Consider the following 19,879-nt stretch of genomic DNA (forward strand, 5'->3'; position numbering starts at 1 on the left):
TACTGCAGTTTAGTAAAAGGTCCCTTTAGTTAATAGTTCACTCTACACTTTCATTCCTCATAACAGATGCTGCCATAGTGGAGGATTTTTATATGCATTTATATCTGTCAGATGCACTGTGTTTAAAAACAAAAATTAGGAATACAAACATATCTTGAGATGCTGGAATTAGCAATCCATTGTTTCCAAAGTGCAGAAATTCAATGACATCTAAGTAACGGAGCTCAGAATACTTACATGCAAAATATGATGGACCTGTGTAGATAAATTCATCCCACTCTTCCCCATTAAAACCAGTTATTTCTGCTTTAAACACACCATTGTGAAAAAAATGAATAAACAGCCAAACTGTAATGTGTTAGATTACTCATTTTTATTCTGGCTGATAGAAGTATGTGGACTTATGAACAATTTTTTCCTGTAGCACAAACCTTGTAAAGACTGAAGGACCCCATGCTCTGAGGGCTTCTTTTACAAAGCCGCGCTAGTGATTCCCGTGCAGCAAATGAGAAGAAGCCCATAGGAATTGAATGGGTTTCCTCTCAATTGTCGCACCAGGAATCGGTAGCATGGCTTTGTACAAGAGACTCTGTTCCTTAAAGGTCTGAGAACAAGTGGGGCCCATTTTATTTCAAGCTACCGATTTCTCATTTATCTTGCATTTAACTGTACCTTTGCGCTGATTCATTTTTGATCTGGATACAAAAGTGTATATGGTTGATAGTATGGCAATTGCTATGAAATGTGTAATTATTTGAAAGCATTTTTTGTTTGCATTGATTATCTGCTTGTGCTAAATCATGAAATGAAAATTATAAATATATCTTTAACCAAAAAATTTAATTTGAATTTAATTTAATTAATATACAGATTGAACTTTTTAAAATACAATTCTTAAATTAAGCATTTTTAATTTTTGAGCAGAAAGGGAAGGGATGCTGGCATTCTGTGGCTTGGAGCAGTTTTAAAAACATGGTTCCCAAACTAGGGTCTTGGGAAATACTAGTGGGTTGTAGAAGACTCATAGTAATATATGAAAAAGGAATGCTCAACCAAATCAGGAATTTAAAAATCAGGGCAATGAATTAAATTACCAGCAAGCTGATACTCAGAACTCTTATCCAGGTAGCCAGTGCTGACTGGGACCATCCACAGATTTTCAGTGTCACTGTCTTAATAATGCCACTGAAAAATCGCTCCATGCCAAAGGAGTGGATAGTGCTAGGGTGAAGACTGGGTGGAGCTCTCCTAAGTTATCCAGATAGTTATCTAGAAAGTGACACTGAATATTTCTGTTACCTGGATAACAGTAGCAGTCATCACCGTTCTGGATATTCAGCACCGGATATCCAAATATTGGCTGGCATTGAACATTCAGATATATGTTTAAACACCCTGGCCAATGTACAAAACACACCAAGGGGCTTTTTTACAAAGCTGTGCTAAAAGGTGGCCTGTGCTATGACTACTGCATGGGTTTCCCGCGTGCTGAGGCCAGTTTTAGTGTGGCTGTAAAATGGCCGCATTTTCAATTTCCTCAATTAATAGCCACACGCTAATTTCCCAATTGCCATGTGACCATTAGCATGGGAACTTACTGACACCTGTTTTCTAATTGGTAAGGGCTCCCGCACTAACCACACACTAATCGGTTGGCACACTGTGATGTAGCTGTGCTGATTAGAAAAGAAGAAAGCAGACTTAGTGAAGAAAAACAGTCTTTTATTGGTTGTTCAAAGCTCCAAGGACTCACAAACAAGTTGTGTGTCTGAGAGCTTTAAACAACCAATAAAAAACTATTGTTCTTCATAAGGTCTGCTTTCTTCTTGTCTGTTCCAGATTGGATCTAGTGGACCAGTTGCCTTCTTGTTTTCTCACTGCTGTGCTGATTAGCACTGGGCATGCCTACTCTCTGCCTCCAAACACACAGTGGGAAGCGTGCACAGATCCTAAAACTACAATGGGACACATGAGCATGTCCTGCAGTAGTGGATATTGAGTCACGGTAAGCACACGTTAGAGCTTACCGCAGCTTAGTAAAAGGAACCCCAACTGCGGTGTTTAAAAATTGATCTGTGGATATTTAAATTATATTAATGAGAAAAAATTTAACAAGAAATGGTTTAGATTTAGAGTATATTTTATCTGATGAATCCTTATAGTTCTCTCTTATTTCCCAAATAAAATGGTTTGGAAACCAGTGGTTTACAGAATCAGCTTTTGCTTCTGTCTCTGTAATGACTAATGCAGCTTCTTGCTGGAGCTAATATGCTTTGCTTTATTGCTTCTAACATTTTTTTGGCTAGATGAGCTTCCTAAGCTGGTAACTGTTCCACACATTAATCACCATGGCCCCGAGATCCTAGATGTTCCCTCTGGTGTGGACAATACACCTTTCATCTCACAGACCAGGTTTGACAATGGAAATGGTATCCAACTTCCAGGCACTAGCGGACATCAATCAGTCAGACACCAAGGACAACAGGTGTTTTTTGAGGAGCATGGATTTAGGGGGACCACTGCACCGACAACATCAATCCCAGTGAGGCATGTACCAGGACAACCAGAGAGGTACACACCAGGACAACAGACACCAAACGTGGAAGAAACTATTAGTAACCCATTCCCAGCATATAGCACAGATGAAAGGCCTTCTTATCCTCATGGATTTGGTCCTCACCAAAATGACAGCAGAGCTCAAGAAGCCTTGTCTCAGACCACCATCTCTTGGAGACCCTTGCTGGAAACCACAGAGTACCTCATTTCTTGCCATCCAATTGGCCATGATGAGCTACCTGTTAAGGTAACTTTTTAATTAATTTGATGTTTGTTTTTTGCATTTTTGGGGCAAGCAATGTGCTTCATGGTTTAAGTGGTAGGGTTTAAGTGATAACTGTGGACCAGATTTTCAGCAGCAGCAATGACTGGCTTAGAGGCATATTTTCAAAGCACTTTGGGAGGCTAAGTTCCATAGGTTTCTATGGAACTTTGGGAGGCTAAGTGCTTTGAAAATATGCCTCTTTATGTAAACAATAGTACAGGTGTTTAATACATATATTCAGTGCCACTATGGGACATATTCAATAAATGGCCTCAACAATAGACGATGAGAAAAATGCACTCTAAGCAGTATTCTATAAAGTGCATTCCGGGCTGAGGCCTTTTATAGTATAGCACTTAGGACAAATTACTGTGCTCAACTTACGGTGCAAGGACTTACACCAGCTAAAACCTGGTATAAATCTTGGTGCACAAGTTGGACGTGCAACCCTGGTATTCTATAATATTGCACCTAAAATTTTGGAATATTCCATCCTGTCCATGCCCCTCCCATGGCCATGCCTCCTTTTGGGTTGAGCGCGAGACATTTTAGGTACAGAATGTTATAGAATAGCTCATAGGCAGATACACTCTTAAGGAACCTAGAAACACAGAAAAAGTAGTGCCAATTAATTCCAATAATTGATTGTTAATGGCTCGTTAACTAATCAATATGCACACACATCTGGCCTGCTTGTCCAAATTTGGCACCCTATATAGAATCCGGGGTGTATGGTTAGTTGCCAGTGCTGAATGTATGTGGTCAGAACTGCTGCCACTATCCATTTAGTTTAGCCCTGCTATTGAACAGGCTAAACATATACATTTCATATTATTATTATTAGCATTTGTATAGCGCTACCAGACGCACGCAGTGTTGAACACCTGACACAAAGAGACAGTCCCTGCTCAAAAGAGCTTACAATCTAAATAATACAGACAGACAAGACAGTTACGGATGAGAGAAGTACTGGGTGAGAAGGAAGGAAGGAACAAGGGAGGGCAAATGAGTATCTTGGCTGAATATCACCATCATATATAGTTTTGGCTTGGGTGCTAACCAGTTAAGTGCCTCTCCAGGCCGTTTAAATTGTTTCGAATATTGAGTCCATTATGTCTTTGTTCTTTCTAATTTAAATTTATATTCTGTTTAATAATTGGTTTAACAAACTCCACTTTGAAATATATTATCTAAAGCAGCTTATCAACTTTAACATTAAATTAACAAATCTTGGGCCTCAGCTGGAACATGAAATAATTCTAGTTAGACAGAACTTGGGCATGAGTGACATCAGGGTTGGATGCTTAGGTTGGTGGAACTTGGGTATGTCAAAATCTTGAGAATAGGAACATCCCCATCTCTGACCAGCCCAAACAGCAGAAGTCATGCTTAGGGAACCCCCGTAAGTATTCTGACTGAGTTCATCACAAGATAACAGTAGGGCTTTAAAAAATGACCTTAGGAAAGTTTTTCCATAATGCGATCATTCCAGCCAGTTTGTCTGGGACGTCAGCCCTCTTCTGGCCCATCCATATTCTTGTAAGATGCCTGAAAGTAACACAAAGGAATAAATGATTTTAGATATAATACTCAATTCTACTGTTGGACAACTTAGAGGATTTCATTTATGAAATCTCTTGTTTATTCAGCTTATAAGAACGTGTTGTGTCACGTGTAACATCATTTCATTTGTTTTCCAAAAGGAACTTAATGTTTAAAAAATCTAACAGGTTTTTTTTCTCCCTGAAAAATAATTGCATAAATCTAGATACATCCACATTATGTAGTGAGAATAAAAGGAGGAGCTGTTAGCATCAGTTTATTTTGAATTTCAGTGTTGATTGTAATGACTGTTAATACATACATAAAACACAAGTTTGAAAAATCATCATTTGGATGGTCTTATGATTTTTCTAACTTGTGATTTATTAACAGTTATTACTTTGTCCCTGACATAGCCCATACAGTGGGGGAAATATGTCCATTTCGGGCTTTTATTATGTTTTTATTTATCTGATGAAAAAATACTTCTGGTGATGTACAGCCTTCTATGCCATGATGTTTTTTTGATGACAGATTTAAATTTACGAAAAGAATCTTCACAACTGGTATAGAGGGGGAGACCATTTCACAGGGATGGGAGCAATATCCTGAAAGCAAGACTATCTGATTTGTAGTTAGTTGGGAATATCTAGTAGATGCTGTTGGGATCAAGACCCTGGACTATACAGCTCTTGACTATTGTGGCTCCTCTTACTTAGAGAGGAGTGCCATAGCAAATGGTTCAGTCTGCTCACAACACTGACAAGCACAAAATAAGAATTATAGACATTAGTAAAGTGGAAATACAGAATTTGCATACCAAAATTGTTAAAAATTAATAGTACTTGGTCCTAGTGTAGAATTGTAGAAGAAATGCACTATACCGTTGGCATGATCTCTGTATTCTACTGCTGCTCGTTGGGATCAATAAGGCAGAAAATGTTCCATACTTGGAAATTAACATTTTCACTGAAAATTTTGGGGCTGATATTCAGAACATGGGAGGTAGCCAGGCTGCCTCCAGTGGTCAGCACTGAGCCTGGATATTCAATGCCGGGCCGTTTCCGGTGACCAGCATTGAACATCCGGTTTATTTTTGGCCAGTACAAACAACCAGCCAAGCCGATATTCAGTGCTGACTGGTTAAATTTGAACTGGCTAAAGATTTTCTAGCTATTGACGCAGACAGATTTGGCCACCAAACTTAGCCGGCAATGTGCTGAAAATTGGCGGATAGCCGGTTATATCGTGTAATATAACTGGCTATCTGCTAAGCACTAACTGGCGATATTCAGTGGGAGATAACCAGCTGTTTCCTGCTGAATATCGCTGTATAGCTGGCTAAGTACCATTTAACTAGCCAGGTGCTGTTCCAGTCCAGTTAAATAGTTTTGAATATCGTCCAGTTTATCTTTTAAGCAGTATTGAGGGTAATTCTATAAAGGGGCACCCATCAGGAGCCTATTCTGTACAGGAAAGTAGGTGCCTACTTTCCTGTATAGAATACTAGTATAAAAGTTAAAATAAGCATGTATAAATTAGGTGTGACTACTTATGTCAGCCATAGATCTGGTGTAATTCTTCACACCTAGATTATTTTTTTAAAAACACAAATAAATTATAGCATTCTCTAATTTGCATGTGTGCCCCGCCCATCCTCCACCCAGACTCTACCCATATATATACCCACCTTCAAACTAAATGCCGCGGAAATTAAGGCGCAAAATATAGAATCATGGGGATAGTGGATACCTGAAGAGCTCTGAGCAGTATTACAGCTTCCAAACTGATTACAATATATACTTATGGAATGTAGGGCTGCAAGAGACTTCACATGGTCATATGGACCTTATTACCCGACTCGTAGAATTCACTATATTTATCCTAGAAAATAGATCTTTCTAGGGAGCCCTTTTATCAAACTACGGAAAAGGTGGCCCCCGCTTTTTCTATTTTTTGAATTAATGGCCATGTTCTAATTTTCCCATTAGTGTGTGGCCATTAGCCCATGAGCCCCTACCACTACCTATTTTACAGGCAGTAAAGGCTCAGGTGCTAATCACATGGTAATTGGTTAGTGCGCAGCAATAACCGATGCGCTAACCAATTAGCGCAGAATACACCTACTGTCCACCCCCAACACACCTCTAGTGTTAAAAAATAAAATCAAATTTTGAGGGGGTGGGACGTGTGCACCAATCTCAAAATTACTGCGAGATGTTTGAGCGCACCTCATGATGCCTTTTTTTGCTTAGTAAAAGGACACCTAAATCTGCTTACAGAAGCCTCTAGTGATGTTAATTCAACCATCCTTTTTAGTTTATCTTAGCTTTTAAACTGCTCTTAAAATTCTTCTTATTGTCTAACCTAAATCCCCCTGCCGCAGTTTAAGCTCATTCTAGATCTGACCCATTCTTAATGTTGCGTTTGTGAATTATGATCTGAAAACACTATGGGCTCCTTTTACTAAGGTGTGCTAAACTCCATGCAGCCCATTATCCCCCGGATTCTATATAGCATGCCTAGAGAGCCGCGTCGAAATCCAAGCATATTCTATAATAATGCATATAACTTAATTGACTTAACAAGCTAATTAGCATTGATAACAGCTCTTAACAAGCAATAAAGAACACTTAATTGGCACTAATTAGAATTTACATGCACAACTCCCTAAGCACATTCTGTAATTCAGTGCGCCTAACTTCTAATGCGCGCAGGCAAAAAAGGGCATGGTTATGGGCGGGGAAATGGGCGTTTCATGGGCGTTCTGAAATTTACGTTTGTAGTTATAGAATATGGCCCAATGTGCCTCAATCTACATTTTAGATGGTATAAATGGATGCGCATAGTTTTAGGCACTAGGATGCCAACTAAGGCAACTACTTTGTATACCGTGTCTAACTCGAGGCGCAGTTTATAGAATGCACTTAGTCAGCACTGATTTCTGCGCTGTTTTAGGTGCCATATATAGAATCTCCCCCTATATTCCTATGGGCTTCTTTGCATTAAGCACACTCTAATCGTTAGCATGCTCTAAATCCATTAGCACTCCTTAGTAAAAGAGCCCTATATTTTGGGGTACATTTGTAATCCACGTATGCATTTTTTTTTTGTCCATTTATTATTTGCAGCAGCTTCAAAGTCCTATTGCAGCTTTGGAGTCACCTTTGTCCATAGATCAATTTACTTTATATTTTGGCATTTTTGATTGCAGTTCAAGGTTCCTGGAAATTCTAACAGTGCGACATTGAATGGCCTAATCAGGGGAGCAACATACAACATTATAGTGGAAGCACTGAAAGGTCAAAGCAGACATAAAGTTCTGGAAGAGATGGTTACTGTTGGTAACACTGGTAAGTTTAAGAAATAAAAGGAGTGTTAAATTTATCTCACTTGGGAGCCCTTTTACTAAGGTTCATAAAGCCTAACACGGGCCTACCGCACAGTAAAAGGGCACTACAGCGAGATGCGCTTAGGCGTCCCATGGTAGTTTGGCCATCAGCGTGTGCTACTCCTGTGGTAAAAAAAATATTTTTTATTTTTTGGTGTGGACGTTGAAATCTTCAGCTCAATGTGCTGTGGCAGCTAAGAAGGCGAACAGAATGTTGAGTATTATTAGAAAAGGGATGGAAAGCAAGCATGAGGATGTTATAATGCGGTTATATCACTCCGTGGTGCAACCGCACCTGGAGTATTGTGCTCAGTTCTGGTTGCCTCATCTCAAAAAAGATATAAAGGAATTGGAGAAGGTGCAGAGAAGGGCGTCAACAATGATAAAAAGGATGGGACAACTACCCTATGAGGAGAGGTTAAGATGGTTAGGACTCTTCAGCCTGGAGAAAAGGCGGCTGAGGGGTGATATGATAGAGGTCTACAAAATAATGAGTGGGGTGGAGCGGACAGATGTGAAGCGTTTGTTTACACTTTCTAACAATAATAGAACCAGGGGACACAAGATGAAACTAGAATGTGGTAGGTTTAAAACAAATCGGAGAAAGTTTTTCTTTACTCAGCACGTAGTTAGACTGTGGAACTCATTGCCAGAGAAGGTAGTGATGGCAGCTGACCTTGCTGAGTTTAAAGGGGGTCTGGACAGATTCCTGAAGGAAAAGTCCATTGATCATTATTAAATTTGGGGGTTTTGCCAGGTTCTTGGGGCCTGGATTGGCCGCTGTCGGAGCCAGAGTGCCGGGCTTGATGGACCTTTGGTCTTTTCCCAGCGTGGCGGTGCTTATGTACTTATGAGGAGTATATGGTGCAGAGAGTAAGCATGCCTGTGCCACTAATTAGCACAGGAGTAGTGTGGGAGCCCTTACTGCCTCCTAAATAGGTGGCAGTAAGGGATTCCAGCGGTGATGACCACGCAGTAATGGAGAAAATAGCGCATGGTCATTAAAACAAAAAAATGAACGCAGCCATTTTTTCAGCCGTACTAGAAGGAGGCTGGAGTGTGCGGCAAACCCACTTGCTAAACGCAGCACCGGCCACTTTCTAGTACGGCTTAGTAAAAGGACCCTTTGATTTGCAAAATGCTGCAGACTAGAGCTCATTTTTAAATTTTTATTCATATACTGCATTTTACAAAATATGGTTACAAGAAAATTGAAGGTCTTTGAGGTTGCCGATGCCATTTTTAAAATAGCTAAACATGAAGAGGAGTAAAGCCTAAGCAGCAGCAAAATTTGAAGCCTAGAGACATCAGATAAACTTATAATGAGACCTGTTGGATCTCTTATAACCTACAGCTATTTCAAAGTTGAGCTCTACATAATTTTATCAATCATTTGCCTTTATGACTGCAGCATAAATTCAAAACAGCTTATACACCATAAATACAGCTATTAACACTACTTAGGCTTCAACCACTAGCGTGGAAACAGCATTGTAAGAAGCTCCTACTGCCCGGTTACTGCTGGGTTAGCACAGGAGCCCTTCAGTGGGTGACGGTAAGTGCTCCCTACGAAATGGCCACAGTGCAAGCGCAAATAGTTATTTCTTTTTTGGGGCTTTTTACCTGGTGCGGTAAAAGGGTCCCTAAATGATAAGATACCCATAGGAATATAATGGGCACCTTATCATTTAGCTCACTCTAAATCCATTAACCTACCTTAGTAAAAAGACCCTATAGTGAATTACAGTAGTCCAGAAATGACAAAATAACAGCCTGCACCAATACTCTGAAATGTTGAGGAAAAAATAAAGATAATTGCTTCACTTTAAACATAGATTTTTTTAAACTATAGCATTAATCTGAGGTTCCATCATTAAAGATGATTCTAAAAGCATCCCCAAGACCCTGGACTTCTTATCCACCGAAATACATGACTCATCCAACAATATGATCTGGATAAAGATATCATCTGCATATGAAAACACACATTCATCTAATCCAAGCATAACCATACTAAATGAGGTCATAAAAACATTATAGTTTATTTACATTTGTTTACCTTCGTTAACTAACTCACAGATCTCAGCAGGGTACAAGTCTAAAATCAAGAGAACAAGAAATAGAAAGGAACTCCAATAAATTTATAGGATAGAAACAACACAAACACTCATACAAAGATCCAATATGCCATCATGGAAAGGGAGAAAGGGGATGATATTGCAGGAAACAAAGTTTGAGATAATAAAGCCTTAGATTGGAATAAATGCTTGGTGAACAACGAGGTTTTTAGAGCTGTTTTGAAAGTTTTAAATGACAGTTCAGCACAGATAGAGAGTGGCATAGAATTCCATAGAAATGGAGCTGCAAAAAAGAAAGCCTTATTCCTAGAAGATTCCAATTGAGCAAAATGGGGACTTTGTAAAGCAAAGGAGAAATAGGTGATCCCTGAGGGACCCAGAAGGGGGGGTTGAGCAGTTGTCCTCCCTGACCATATTATCTGTTCCTCAGGAATCCATCAAACCATTTTAGTACATTCCTCATGAGTCCAAATCCCTCTAATCTATCCAGTAACAAATCATGGTCTATGGTGTCAAATGCAGCAAAAACATCAAACTGCAGTAGGGCTACTTGATTCCCCTTACTGAATTCTGGTTTAACAGTTGACTTTAATGCAATTAGCAGAGTCTCTCTACTATGAAACCTCCTGAACCCATGTCTGATTGCTGAATACATTCCAAAAGCTGAGAAGTCACAACAAACATAGTAAACTTAGTTTTAAAAGGGCTTGATGTTTGTGATGCGTCCAGTCCTGTGACTTTTGGAATAGGTATCAGGACACTTCCCAAATGAAAGGGAAAACCAACCTGATTGCATGATGATATTAGATAATTCTGGTGGGTTTGCCAAAAGGTATGCTGGACACTCATCTAAAAAATAAAGAGATTGTAGTGATTCACACGTGCAAGTGGTCACTTATGCATGTAAGTGGAAAAGTATATGCCATGAGGTGATGACTGGTACTTTGCTAGTAGGCATGGTCATGGATGGAGATTGGGCTGACCACACAAATATAGAATACTAAAATTAACGCATGTTTTATCACACAGCTAGGTGTGGGCATTAACGCAATCTATAAGGCTAGTGTACGTGCTTATGCCTTAAATGTAAGTTCATTTTTGGCCACTTGCAGTAGTATTCTGTAAATAAAAATAGGTGTCTACTTTTTTTTATAGAGCAGGCTTAAACAGGCACCGCAACCAGTGCTTTTGGTAGGTGCCTTACTTATTTGAATTTAACTCACACCTTTTTCAGTAGTAGCTCAAGGTAAGTTGCATTCAGGTACATGAGGTATTTCCCTGTCTCCACAGGGCTTCCAATCTAAAAAGGCAATTCTGTACCAAGGGCTAGATTCTAAATTTCGTGCCTTGATTTCTGCATGGAAATCAAAGTGTATTCTATAAAATACGCTTTAATTTAGGTGTACATTGTAGAATACACTGATCGCTGCTCTGCGCAACTAAATTTAGTCACGGTCAGTTACGCCAACTAAAACCTGGTGTACATTCCGACGCCTAAACTAGGCATGGAGTGGGAGTATTCTATAATAACGCCCATAGATTTTAGAAATGCCTATGACCTGCCCATTCCACTCCCTTAGCCACACTCACTTATCATAAGTACTTAAGTATTGCCATACTGGGAAAGACCAAAGATCCATCAAACCCAGCATCCTGTTTCCAACAGTGGCCAATCCAAGTCACAAATACCTCGCAAGATCCTAAAAAAGTACAAAACATTCTATACTGCTTATCCCAGAAATAGTGGATTTTCCCCAAACCCATTTAATAATGGTCTATGGACCTTTTCTTTAGGAAGCCGTCCAAAACTTTTTAAAACTCTGCTAAGCTAACCATCTTTACCACATTCTCTGGCAATGAATTCCAGAGTTTAATTACACGTTGAGTGAAGAAACTTTTTCTCCGATTCGTTTTAAATTTACTACATTGTGGCTTCATCGCATGCCCCTTAGTCCTAGTATTTTTGGAAAGCGTAAACAGACGCTTCACATCTACCCGTTCAACTCCACTCATTATTTTATAGACCTCTATCATATCTCCCCCTCAGCCGTCTTTTCTACAAGCTGAAGAGTCCTAGCCACTTTAGCCATTTCTCATAGGGAAGTCGTCCCATCCCCTTTATCATTTTTGGAAAAACAAAAAAGAAAAGATAAATTGGTGGAAGGGGGCTGGGGAAGGAAGAGGGAGATAGCAGACTGTGGCGGGAGTGGTGATGGCGGTGGCAACTCATTCCTCACCTCTGGATGGGGCAGCCGGGGCGGCCACGGTGGTTCATTCCTTGCCTCAGGGGGAGTGGCGGCGGTGGCTCGTTTCTCACCTCAGGAGGGGTTGACAGGTGGCTCATTCCTCACCTCAGGTGACAGATTGTCTTGGGCCGCCCCTGCCAATATTCTATAATGGGCTGCTTTGGCTTCCTTTAAGCCATTATAGAATTGGCGCTAAGCTTGGCCCCTTATGGTGCCTAATATTTAGCACCAATTTATAGAATTGCCCCCTAAGTTTGTACCTAAGGCAGTGAAGGGTTAAGTGACTTTCCCAAGTTCACGAGGAGCAACATCAGGATTTGATCTGGGCTTCCCTGGTTGTCAGCTTAATGCTCTAACCACTAGGTTACTCTTCCACTCCTTGTTCTAGAATTATCCTCTAGGTGGTTTCTTTAGATTTATGTGGCTTTCATGGTAGCACTTTAAATTGCGTGTGCAAATTTGGTTGTGTGCCCAATTTGCACATGAATTTAATTGAGTAACAAGCCTATTAGCAACAAGAATTGGGCACTAACAATCCATTACTGGTGCTACTTGACAACAATTTGGATTTACACATGCAATATGCTAAGCACTATTCTATAAAGATGAGCACGTAAATCCTTTAGTGTGCAACTGAAAAGGGGGCATGGGCATTCACCAAAAATGTGTGCACTATTATAGAATTTGGGGGATCTACATCTAATCTAGCTGTAGAGATTTATACCAGGGTTCAGTTAGTGTATATCCTCCCACCAAAAATTTGGGCCTGGATCCCGAAGCCACAAGCTTTTCTATAAACGACACCCAAGAATAGCAATCAGCGCACATTTTTTACAGTGTCCAAATTTGGGTGCCATTTACTGAATTTAGGGGCCCTTTTACTAAAGGGCGGTGGGGCTACTGCTGCTTTGGCATGCGGCAAATCAGACCTACCACCAGGCTACTGCAGGAACCCAGTGGTAGTCCTAGCCTCTGCTGTGCACCAACTCCGGTACTAGAAAATGCATTTTTATTTTCTAGCGCTGGAGGCTTACCTGGCGGTAATTGGGCAGCCACACACGCTGCCTGATTATCACCAGGTGAGTGTGGAAGCCCTTACCACTTCCAAAATGGGTGGCAGTAAGGGCTCCCCCAGGAAATGGCCATGCGGACAAATGTTTCACTTACCACAGGGCCATTTCCCTTTAAAAAAAAAAAAAAAAAAGCCTTTTACCCACTATGGTAAAAAGGGGCCTCAGTGCGTGGCAAATCCATGTGCTGACGCTACCCTAGGGCCCCTTTACCGCAGCTTAGTAAAAGGGGCCCTTAGTCTTTTCTGCTGTTCACTACCACTCTAGAGCCTATGTTTACTAAGGTGTGCTATAGGCGTGTAAATAGCTTACACACTTTAAATGCTAATGCGCCCATAGAAATGTATAGGTGCGTTAGTGTTTAACGTGCCTTAACTTTAAAGGCGCGTTAGAAATGCTAACGCACCTTAGTAAACATACCCCTAGATGTTGACTTGAGAGAACTTCTTATTTGTATTTCCTGAATTTGGACTTCCTTTCTGTTGTTGTGATTGGACAGTCCTTTGTTTAAAACATGAAGTAAAGTAATAATTTCATTTTCTAAGTCTATTGTGAAATTCTATGAATAAAAAAAAAGAGTGGGAGCAAATGAAAAATGATGATGATCTGGTTCTTGGTTCTGAATCAATGGATGCTATTTATTAATTCTGTTTTATTATTGTTGCTTTGGCCTTCATATCTTGCAATAAAAAAGATTGTCTTAAAAAAGGGAAGAAATACATTAAAGTAGGATTATGACTTCTGGGCCCAGTAGTCAATATGCTCTTAATTTTGGGGCCCTTTTGCTAAATTGCACTAAGAAATGGGCTTAGCATGCCCTTACATGGACCTTTCCTGCATGCTAAGCCTGTTTCTAGCACTGCAAGCTGTCTTTTAACATTATGACAGCAGCCCGTTTAGCTCTGGCAGCTTTGTGGAAGCAATCCTGGATTCCAACGCATGACTTCGTTATAGCTAAAGTGGACTTTGTCTGCCGTATGAACAAGATGACAGCACTTCGTAGAAATAAATTATCTTTCCTGCATAGTTGGGATCCCTTTGTACAATGGAGAAATGGTATATCGTCATAAGGACTTGTTGCTTATTACCTTTCAGTCTCTCATACCACTGCTCTCACGGAAGGAAGGAAGTTGGGGAGATTAGTTTTAGTGGTAGGGCTGATTGAGAGGGGGGGGGGGTTAAGTCTGGAGGTTATACATTAAGGAGCTACTCTTGCTTCAGGTATGTGCCCTAGCATCATGCCAAAGAGTTATGGTATGAAGTGTTTATTGTCTAGCAGATTTATTGTATTGTGATTTTTGTGTTTCATTCGGCCCTTGATTGTATTTGTGTTCTTATATTTAATAAAAACCATTTGGGGGGGAAAAAGGGCTTTATCCTATTTGTTTTATTTCTGGCAGTACACTAATGTTAGCATTAGCACGCAGCCATTTAAAAACAATTACCGCCTTATGGATGCACTAACCAGTTAATGTGACGTCAACACGTTAGCTGGTTTGCGCATCCATGCCTATTCTCTGCCCCTGACATGCTATGCTCTTCCCAAATAAATAAATAAATAGTGTGTGTTTTGCGCATGCAGATAGCAAAACAAACGTGAAATGCTTTAGCGTGTCTGCGTTAGACCATTTTTGCTCTGTTAGGCACTCGGTAGCACCTAATGCAGCTTAGTAAAAGGGTCCCTTTGACAGTTATGATTCTAAATTGGCCTTTTTGAAAATTTACTAGGACTAGAATTTTACTAAACTCTTAAATTTAGGAGCATAAAAAGTGTATGGCAACAGTGGCAGATTTAAGATGGGGAAAAATGTTAAGAGCTTAGCACTGATTTTCAGTACTAGGGCTGATAACTTAAATTCATAAATCTAAGCAAATGAATAGCAGGAATAAATTTATAAGCATGTTTATGTTTAATATCAGTTGTGCTATACTGCAATTCATAGCATATCAAAGCAGTTCAGTCATGTAGTGATAAAACAGAAGAAAAGACAAGATAGAGGAAAACAAGTTAAAATGCCACTATTTTCCCTGAGTCCAAAGGGCAACTGTCAGTCCCCAAATGCCCAGTCGAAAAAGTGAGCTTTAAGGGCTGATTTGAACCTAGATAAATAAAGTCCATAGGAGAGGGACAAAATTGTAAGAGATAGGATAACATCAATATAATATTTAAGTTCTTAAATCTAGATGAATTTGAGGCAGAAAATGTAGGCACCTATGTTTGGCTGAAAATAAGGCACAAATTTAGGAGCTCAGCTTTTTTTTTTCTTTTTTTTTTAATATTGGGAGCTGTGTTTTTTCCCCTTATCAGTTATGTATAATTAATTGTGTTTCTTTGTTTCCTTCTCCACAACAGTGTCAGAAGACATGTCCAAGCCGTTGGAAGACAAGTGCTACGATACTTCCACTGGCTCTGTTTACGCTATTGGAGAGGAGTGGGAACGGATGTCTGAATCTGGCTTTAGGCTCTGGTGCAAATGCTTGGGCTTTGGCAATGGGCATTTCAGATGCGATTCATCTAGTGAGTAGCTCGCTTCTATCCATCCTTTCATGATTTCCTCTAGCCCTTCCATCACTCAGATTTTACCAAGCCTCCAAACATCTGGAACGCAGATATAATTTTCCTATATGTAAACCTCCCAGAGACACAAAATGCTTTTAGGGAGTTCTCAAATTACCATCACAGCAAATCTCCCACATGAGATAGTTATACCATAACCACCACAACGGTGCCACTCACTGATACATACCTTTATTCAGCAAGAATTACACACCCAACTCTTCATTGGTATATGGTGATAATTGTTACTATCACATTTTTTTATTATTATTATTTTTTATCTTTTTTGGTTTATATCAAAAATTGTATCATTTAGTAAATATTTAAGGTTCAATACTCATCTTAAAGATGTATTACTGCCGAATTTGTTTGTCCGACATAGACCACGTTTCACTTTTCAGCTGTATCAAGGCATACCCCCTATCAGATAACAAAAGCATGGAATTAAATTAAAAGCCATACCTATGTCTATCTAACTTAACTCTTAGAACTTTAACAATACCTGCTTAGAATGATGCCGTCAGTAATCGCACCGCTCATCTTCCCGGCTTCAACATTTTCGTATGCATCAGTGACTTCGTCAACGCTATTTTTCTTCATTTTATATGTAGTTTTGAGTTCCAAAACATGTGAGACAAAACACATTAAGGATAAGGCAGATATTAAGCTACATAACTTGATTTTGTTTAACTGGTACATTCATTTTGCTTTAAAAGCAGTTTGAGTAGAGCAATTATTTTATTTTCCCCCAAAATAGTGCTTAGCTAAGTACATAAGTAATGCCACACTGGGAAAAGACCAAGGGTCCATCGAGCCCAGCATCCTATCCACGACAGCGGCCAATCCAGGCCAAGGGCACCTGGCAAGCTTCCCAAACGTACAAACATTCTATATGTTATTCCTGGAATTGTGGATTTTTCCCAAGTCCATTTAGTAGTGGTTTATGGACTTGTCCTTTAGGAAACCATCTAACCCCTTTTTAAACTCTGCCAAGCTAACCGCCTTCACCACGTTCTCCGGCAACAAATTCCATAGTTTAATTATGCGTTGGGTGAAGAAAAATTTTCTCAGATTTGTTTTAAATTTACTACACTGTAATTTCATCGCATGCCCCCTAGTCCTAGTATTTTTGGAAAGCGTGAACAGATGCTTCACATCCACCTGTTCCACTCCACTCATTATTTTATATACCTCTATCATGTCTCCCATCAGCCGTCTCTTCTCCAAGCTGAAAAGCCCTAGCCTCCTTAGTCTTTCTTCATATGGAAGTCGTCCCATCCCCACTATCATTTTAGTCGCCCTTCGCTGCACCTTTTCCAATTCCACTATATCTTTCTTGAGATGCGGCGACCAGAATTGAACACAATACTCAAGGTGCGAGCATTATAACATCCTCACACCTGTTTTCCATACCTTTCCTAATAATACCCAACATTCTATTCGCTTTCCTAGCCGCAGCAGCATACTGAGCAGAAGGTTTCAGTGTATTATCGACGACGACACCCAGATCCCTTTCTTGGTCCGTAACTGCTAACGTGGAACCTTGCATGACGTAGCTATAATTCGGGGTTTTTTTTCCCACATGCATCACCTTGCACTTGCTCACATTCACCGTCATCTGCCATTTAGCTGCCCAGTCTCCCAGTCTCGTAAGGTCCTTCTGTAATTTTTCACAATCCTGTCGCGAGTTAACGACTTTGAATAACTTTGTGTCATCAGCAAATTTAATTACCTCGCTAGTTACTCCCATCTCTAAATCATTTATAAATATATTAAAAAGCAGCGGTCCTAGCACAGACCCCTGAGGAACCCCACTAACTACCCTTCTCCATTGTGAATACTGCCCATTTAACCCCACTCTCTGTTTCCTATCCTTCAACCAGTTTTTAATCCACAATAGGACATGGGAGTAGTTTTCAAAACTTGTGTGTATAACAAATTCATTCCTTCGCGAAAGGCTTGCTCTTCTCTCCAGTTCCATTAGTGAGAGCACGGTCTGTAATATTTCATTACCTGGGAAAGGAATGTGATGAGGTTGACTGATTTGACATCATGAAAGGGAATAATTATCTATAAGGGAAGACATTTTGTACACCTACAAATCCCTAAGTCTTAATGAGAGTAGGGGTGGAAAGACAATGCAAATATTTGCAAGTTCAATGGAGATTTGGTAAAATTATTAATATTTTTTTTAAACTGGGCTATTGTTTACATGTTTGACAAATGTAATCTTTTCCAAACATGCAGTGAAAGAAATTCTCTCTCTCTCTCTCTCAATCTTAGCTTAAAACAAAGTAATAATTTCCATCATTGAAAAATGAAGGGAAATTGCAATTACTTGTTCCTGAACATTGCTGCTTATGAGACACATGTAGTTAGTCTGTAATCTGTGATTACAGTTCTCAGTCTTATTAAATGGTGCTTTGCAATTTGCAGTGTAAAACATGCAGTCCTTCTCTGGCAAGAAGTTCTCATCTAGATTTGTATATGTTCTATACATTTTAGTGAATCTTGGGAATATTTTCAGGCAATGATGAAATTCATACATCCACACTTGTATATGCCAAAAAGTCGTATTTGGGATAGGAGTTGGTATTTTGTGATTCCTTAGTTCTTACTGTTATCTAAAACTCAGCTCTTTCCGTGTTAAATAAATGTGAAACACATATTTTGGTCATAGGCAAAATGCTGTAAAAATATTGAAGACTGACTGCTGTTATGAAACCGAATGCATTTCAGTTTTGGAATGATATTGATTTACACAGATGTCTATTTTTATTATTTTTCACAGTTTTCTATGTACTCCTGTTCCCTTCAGCATTTGTGAAATTTTAGAATTTTAAGGGGTAGTATGTATTTATTTTTAATGAATTATTCTCTTTCACTTGAAGCTAAATGAACAATTGATTAATTTATCTAAAAGGAAAATAAAAACCTATACAAATCCATAGAAATAAATGTTTTTGCTTTTTGCATCAAATAGTTTACAGGGAGAGGTTCAAAGAGTGAGTCCAATAGTCCAAACTGATGACATCAAAAATGATAATTTTTTTTAAAATAAAGATTTCTTTTTAACATACAAATGTCATTGAAACCAACTCTATCTGTGAAACAGCTTAGAAAAAATGGAAAAGAACGTTAATAGTTCTCATATTAAAAGAGTGAATATCTTCATAAAGGGGCCCTTTTTCTAAAGCATGATAGGCCTAACGCGAGCCTACCACACACTAAAAGAACACTGCCATGGGATGTGCTGAGGCATTCTGCGGTAGTTTTCCACGTAACATGCTCTAATCTCACACTGGAAAATATTTTATTATTTTCCAGCGCAGGAGGCATGCTTGCACTAGTCAGGTAGTGCGAGCATATTACTATGCACTACCCGTTTCGCGTGGGCATATTACCACACACTAGCCAATCAGCATGGGAGTAGGTCAGGAGCCCTTACCGCCTGCTAAATAGGTGGGAGTAAGGGCTCCCACGGTAATAGCCATGCACTAATGGGGAAATTAGCGCGTGGCCATTACAAAAAAATATTGAGAGGTGACCATTTTATCGCCATGCTAAAAGTGGCCACAGCGCATGAAAAACCCATGCGCTGACTACAGTACTGGCCACTTTTTCAAAGGAAGTTAATAAATAAATAAATAATTGAAATTTTTTATTCTGAAATATCCTCTCCTTCTCCCCACACTCACCCCACACTTTGCTTTTAGAAGAACGGCAGAAAAGTGGTCCAATGAGGAGAAGTAATATTTTTAATATAGGGATTGTTTTTTTATACCTTTTTTTAATTCATATACGGAGTCTTTTACTAAAGGGCATTACAGGACAGATTCTATATATGGTGCTTTAAAAATCCACGTGGAAACATTTCCGCCTAAGCGTATTCTATAAGCAGTGCCCAGATTTAGACATGGTATATAGAATATACTTAGACGATATCCTAGTGCATAAAACTACACACATCCATTTACACCAACGAAATATGGTGTAAATCCCGGGTATAGATTTAGAGGCAGGGGCCATATTCTATAATGTGTGTAAATTTTGGAATATCCACAAAATGCCCATTTCCCCACCCATAACCACATCCCTTTTTTGCCTGCACGCATTACAATTTAGGGGCAGTGCATTACAGAATATGATTAGGGAGCTGTGCTTGTAAATACTA

At 39.5% G+C, this 19,879-nt stretch overlaps 1 protein-coding gene across 1 annotated transcript in view; it reads left to right on the forward strand.

Moving 5' to 3' along the window:
- The window catches only part of FN1 (fibronectin 1), a 268,540-nt gene that overhangs the window by 235,299 nt on the left and 13,362 nt on the right, over positions 1-19,879 (forward strand). The window contains 3 exon segments of the mRNA XM_030210701.1: positions 2,307-2,803; positions 7,578-7,716; positions 15,502-15,666. Of these exon segments, the coding sequence (XP_030066561.1) occupies positions 2,307-2,803; positions 7,578-7,716; positions 15,502-15,666 (801 nt within the window).

Source organism: Microcaecilia unicolor, chromosome 7 (genome assembly GCF_901765095.1).
Source record: "Microcaecilia unicolor chromosome 7, aMicUni1.1, whole genome shotgun sequence".
In the NCBI taxonomy this organism is placed as follows: domain Eukaryota; kingdom Metazoa; phylum Chordata; class Amphibia; order Gymnophiona; family Siphonopidae; genus Microcaecilia; species Microcaecilia unicolor.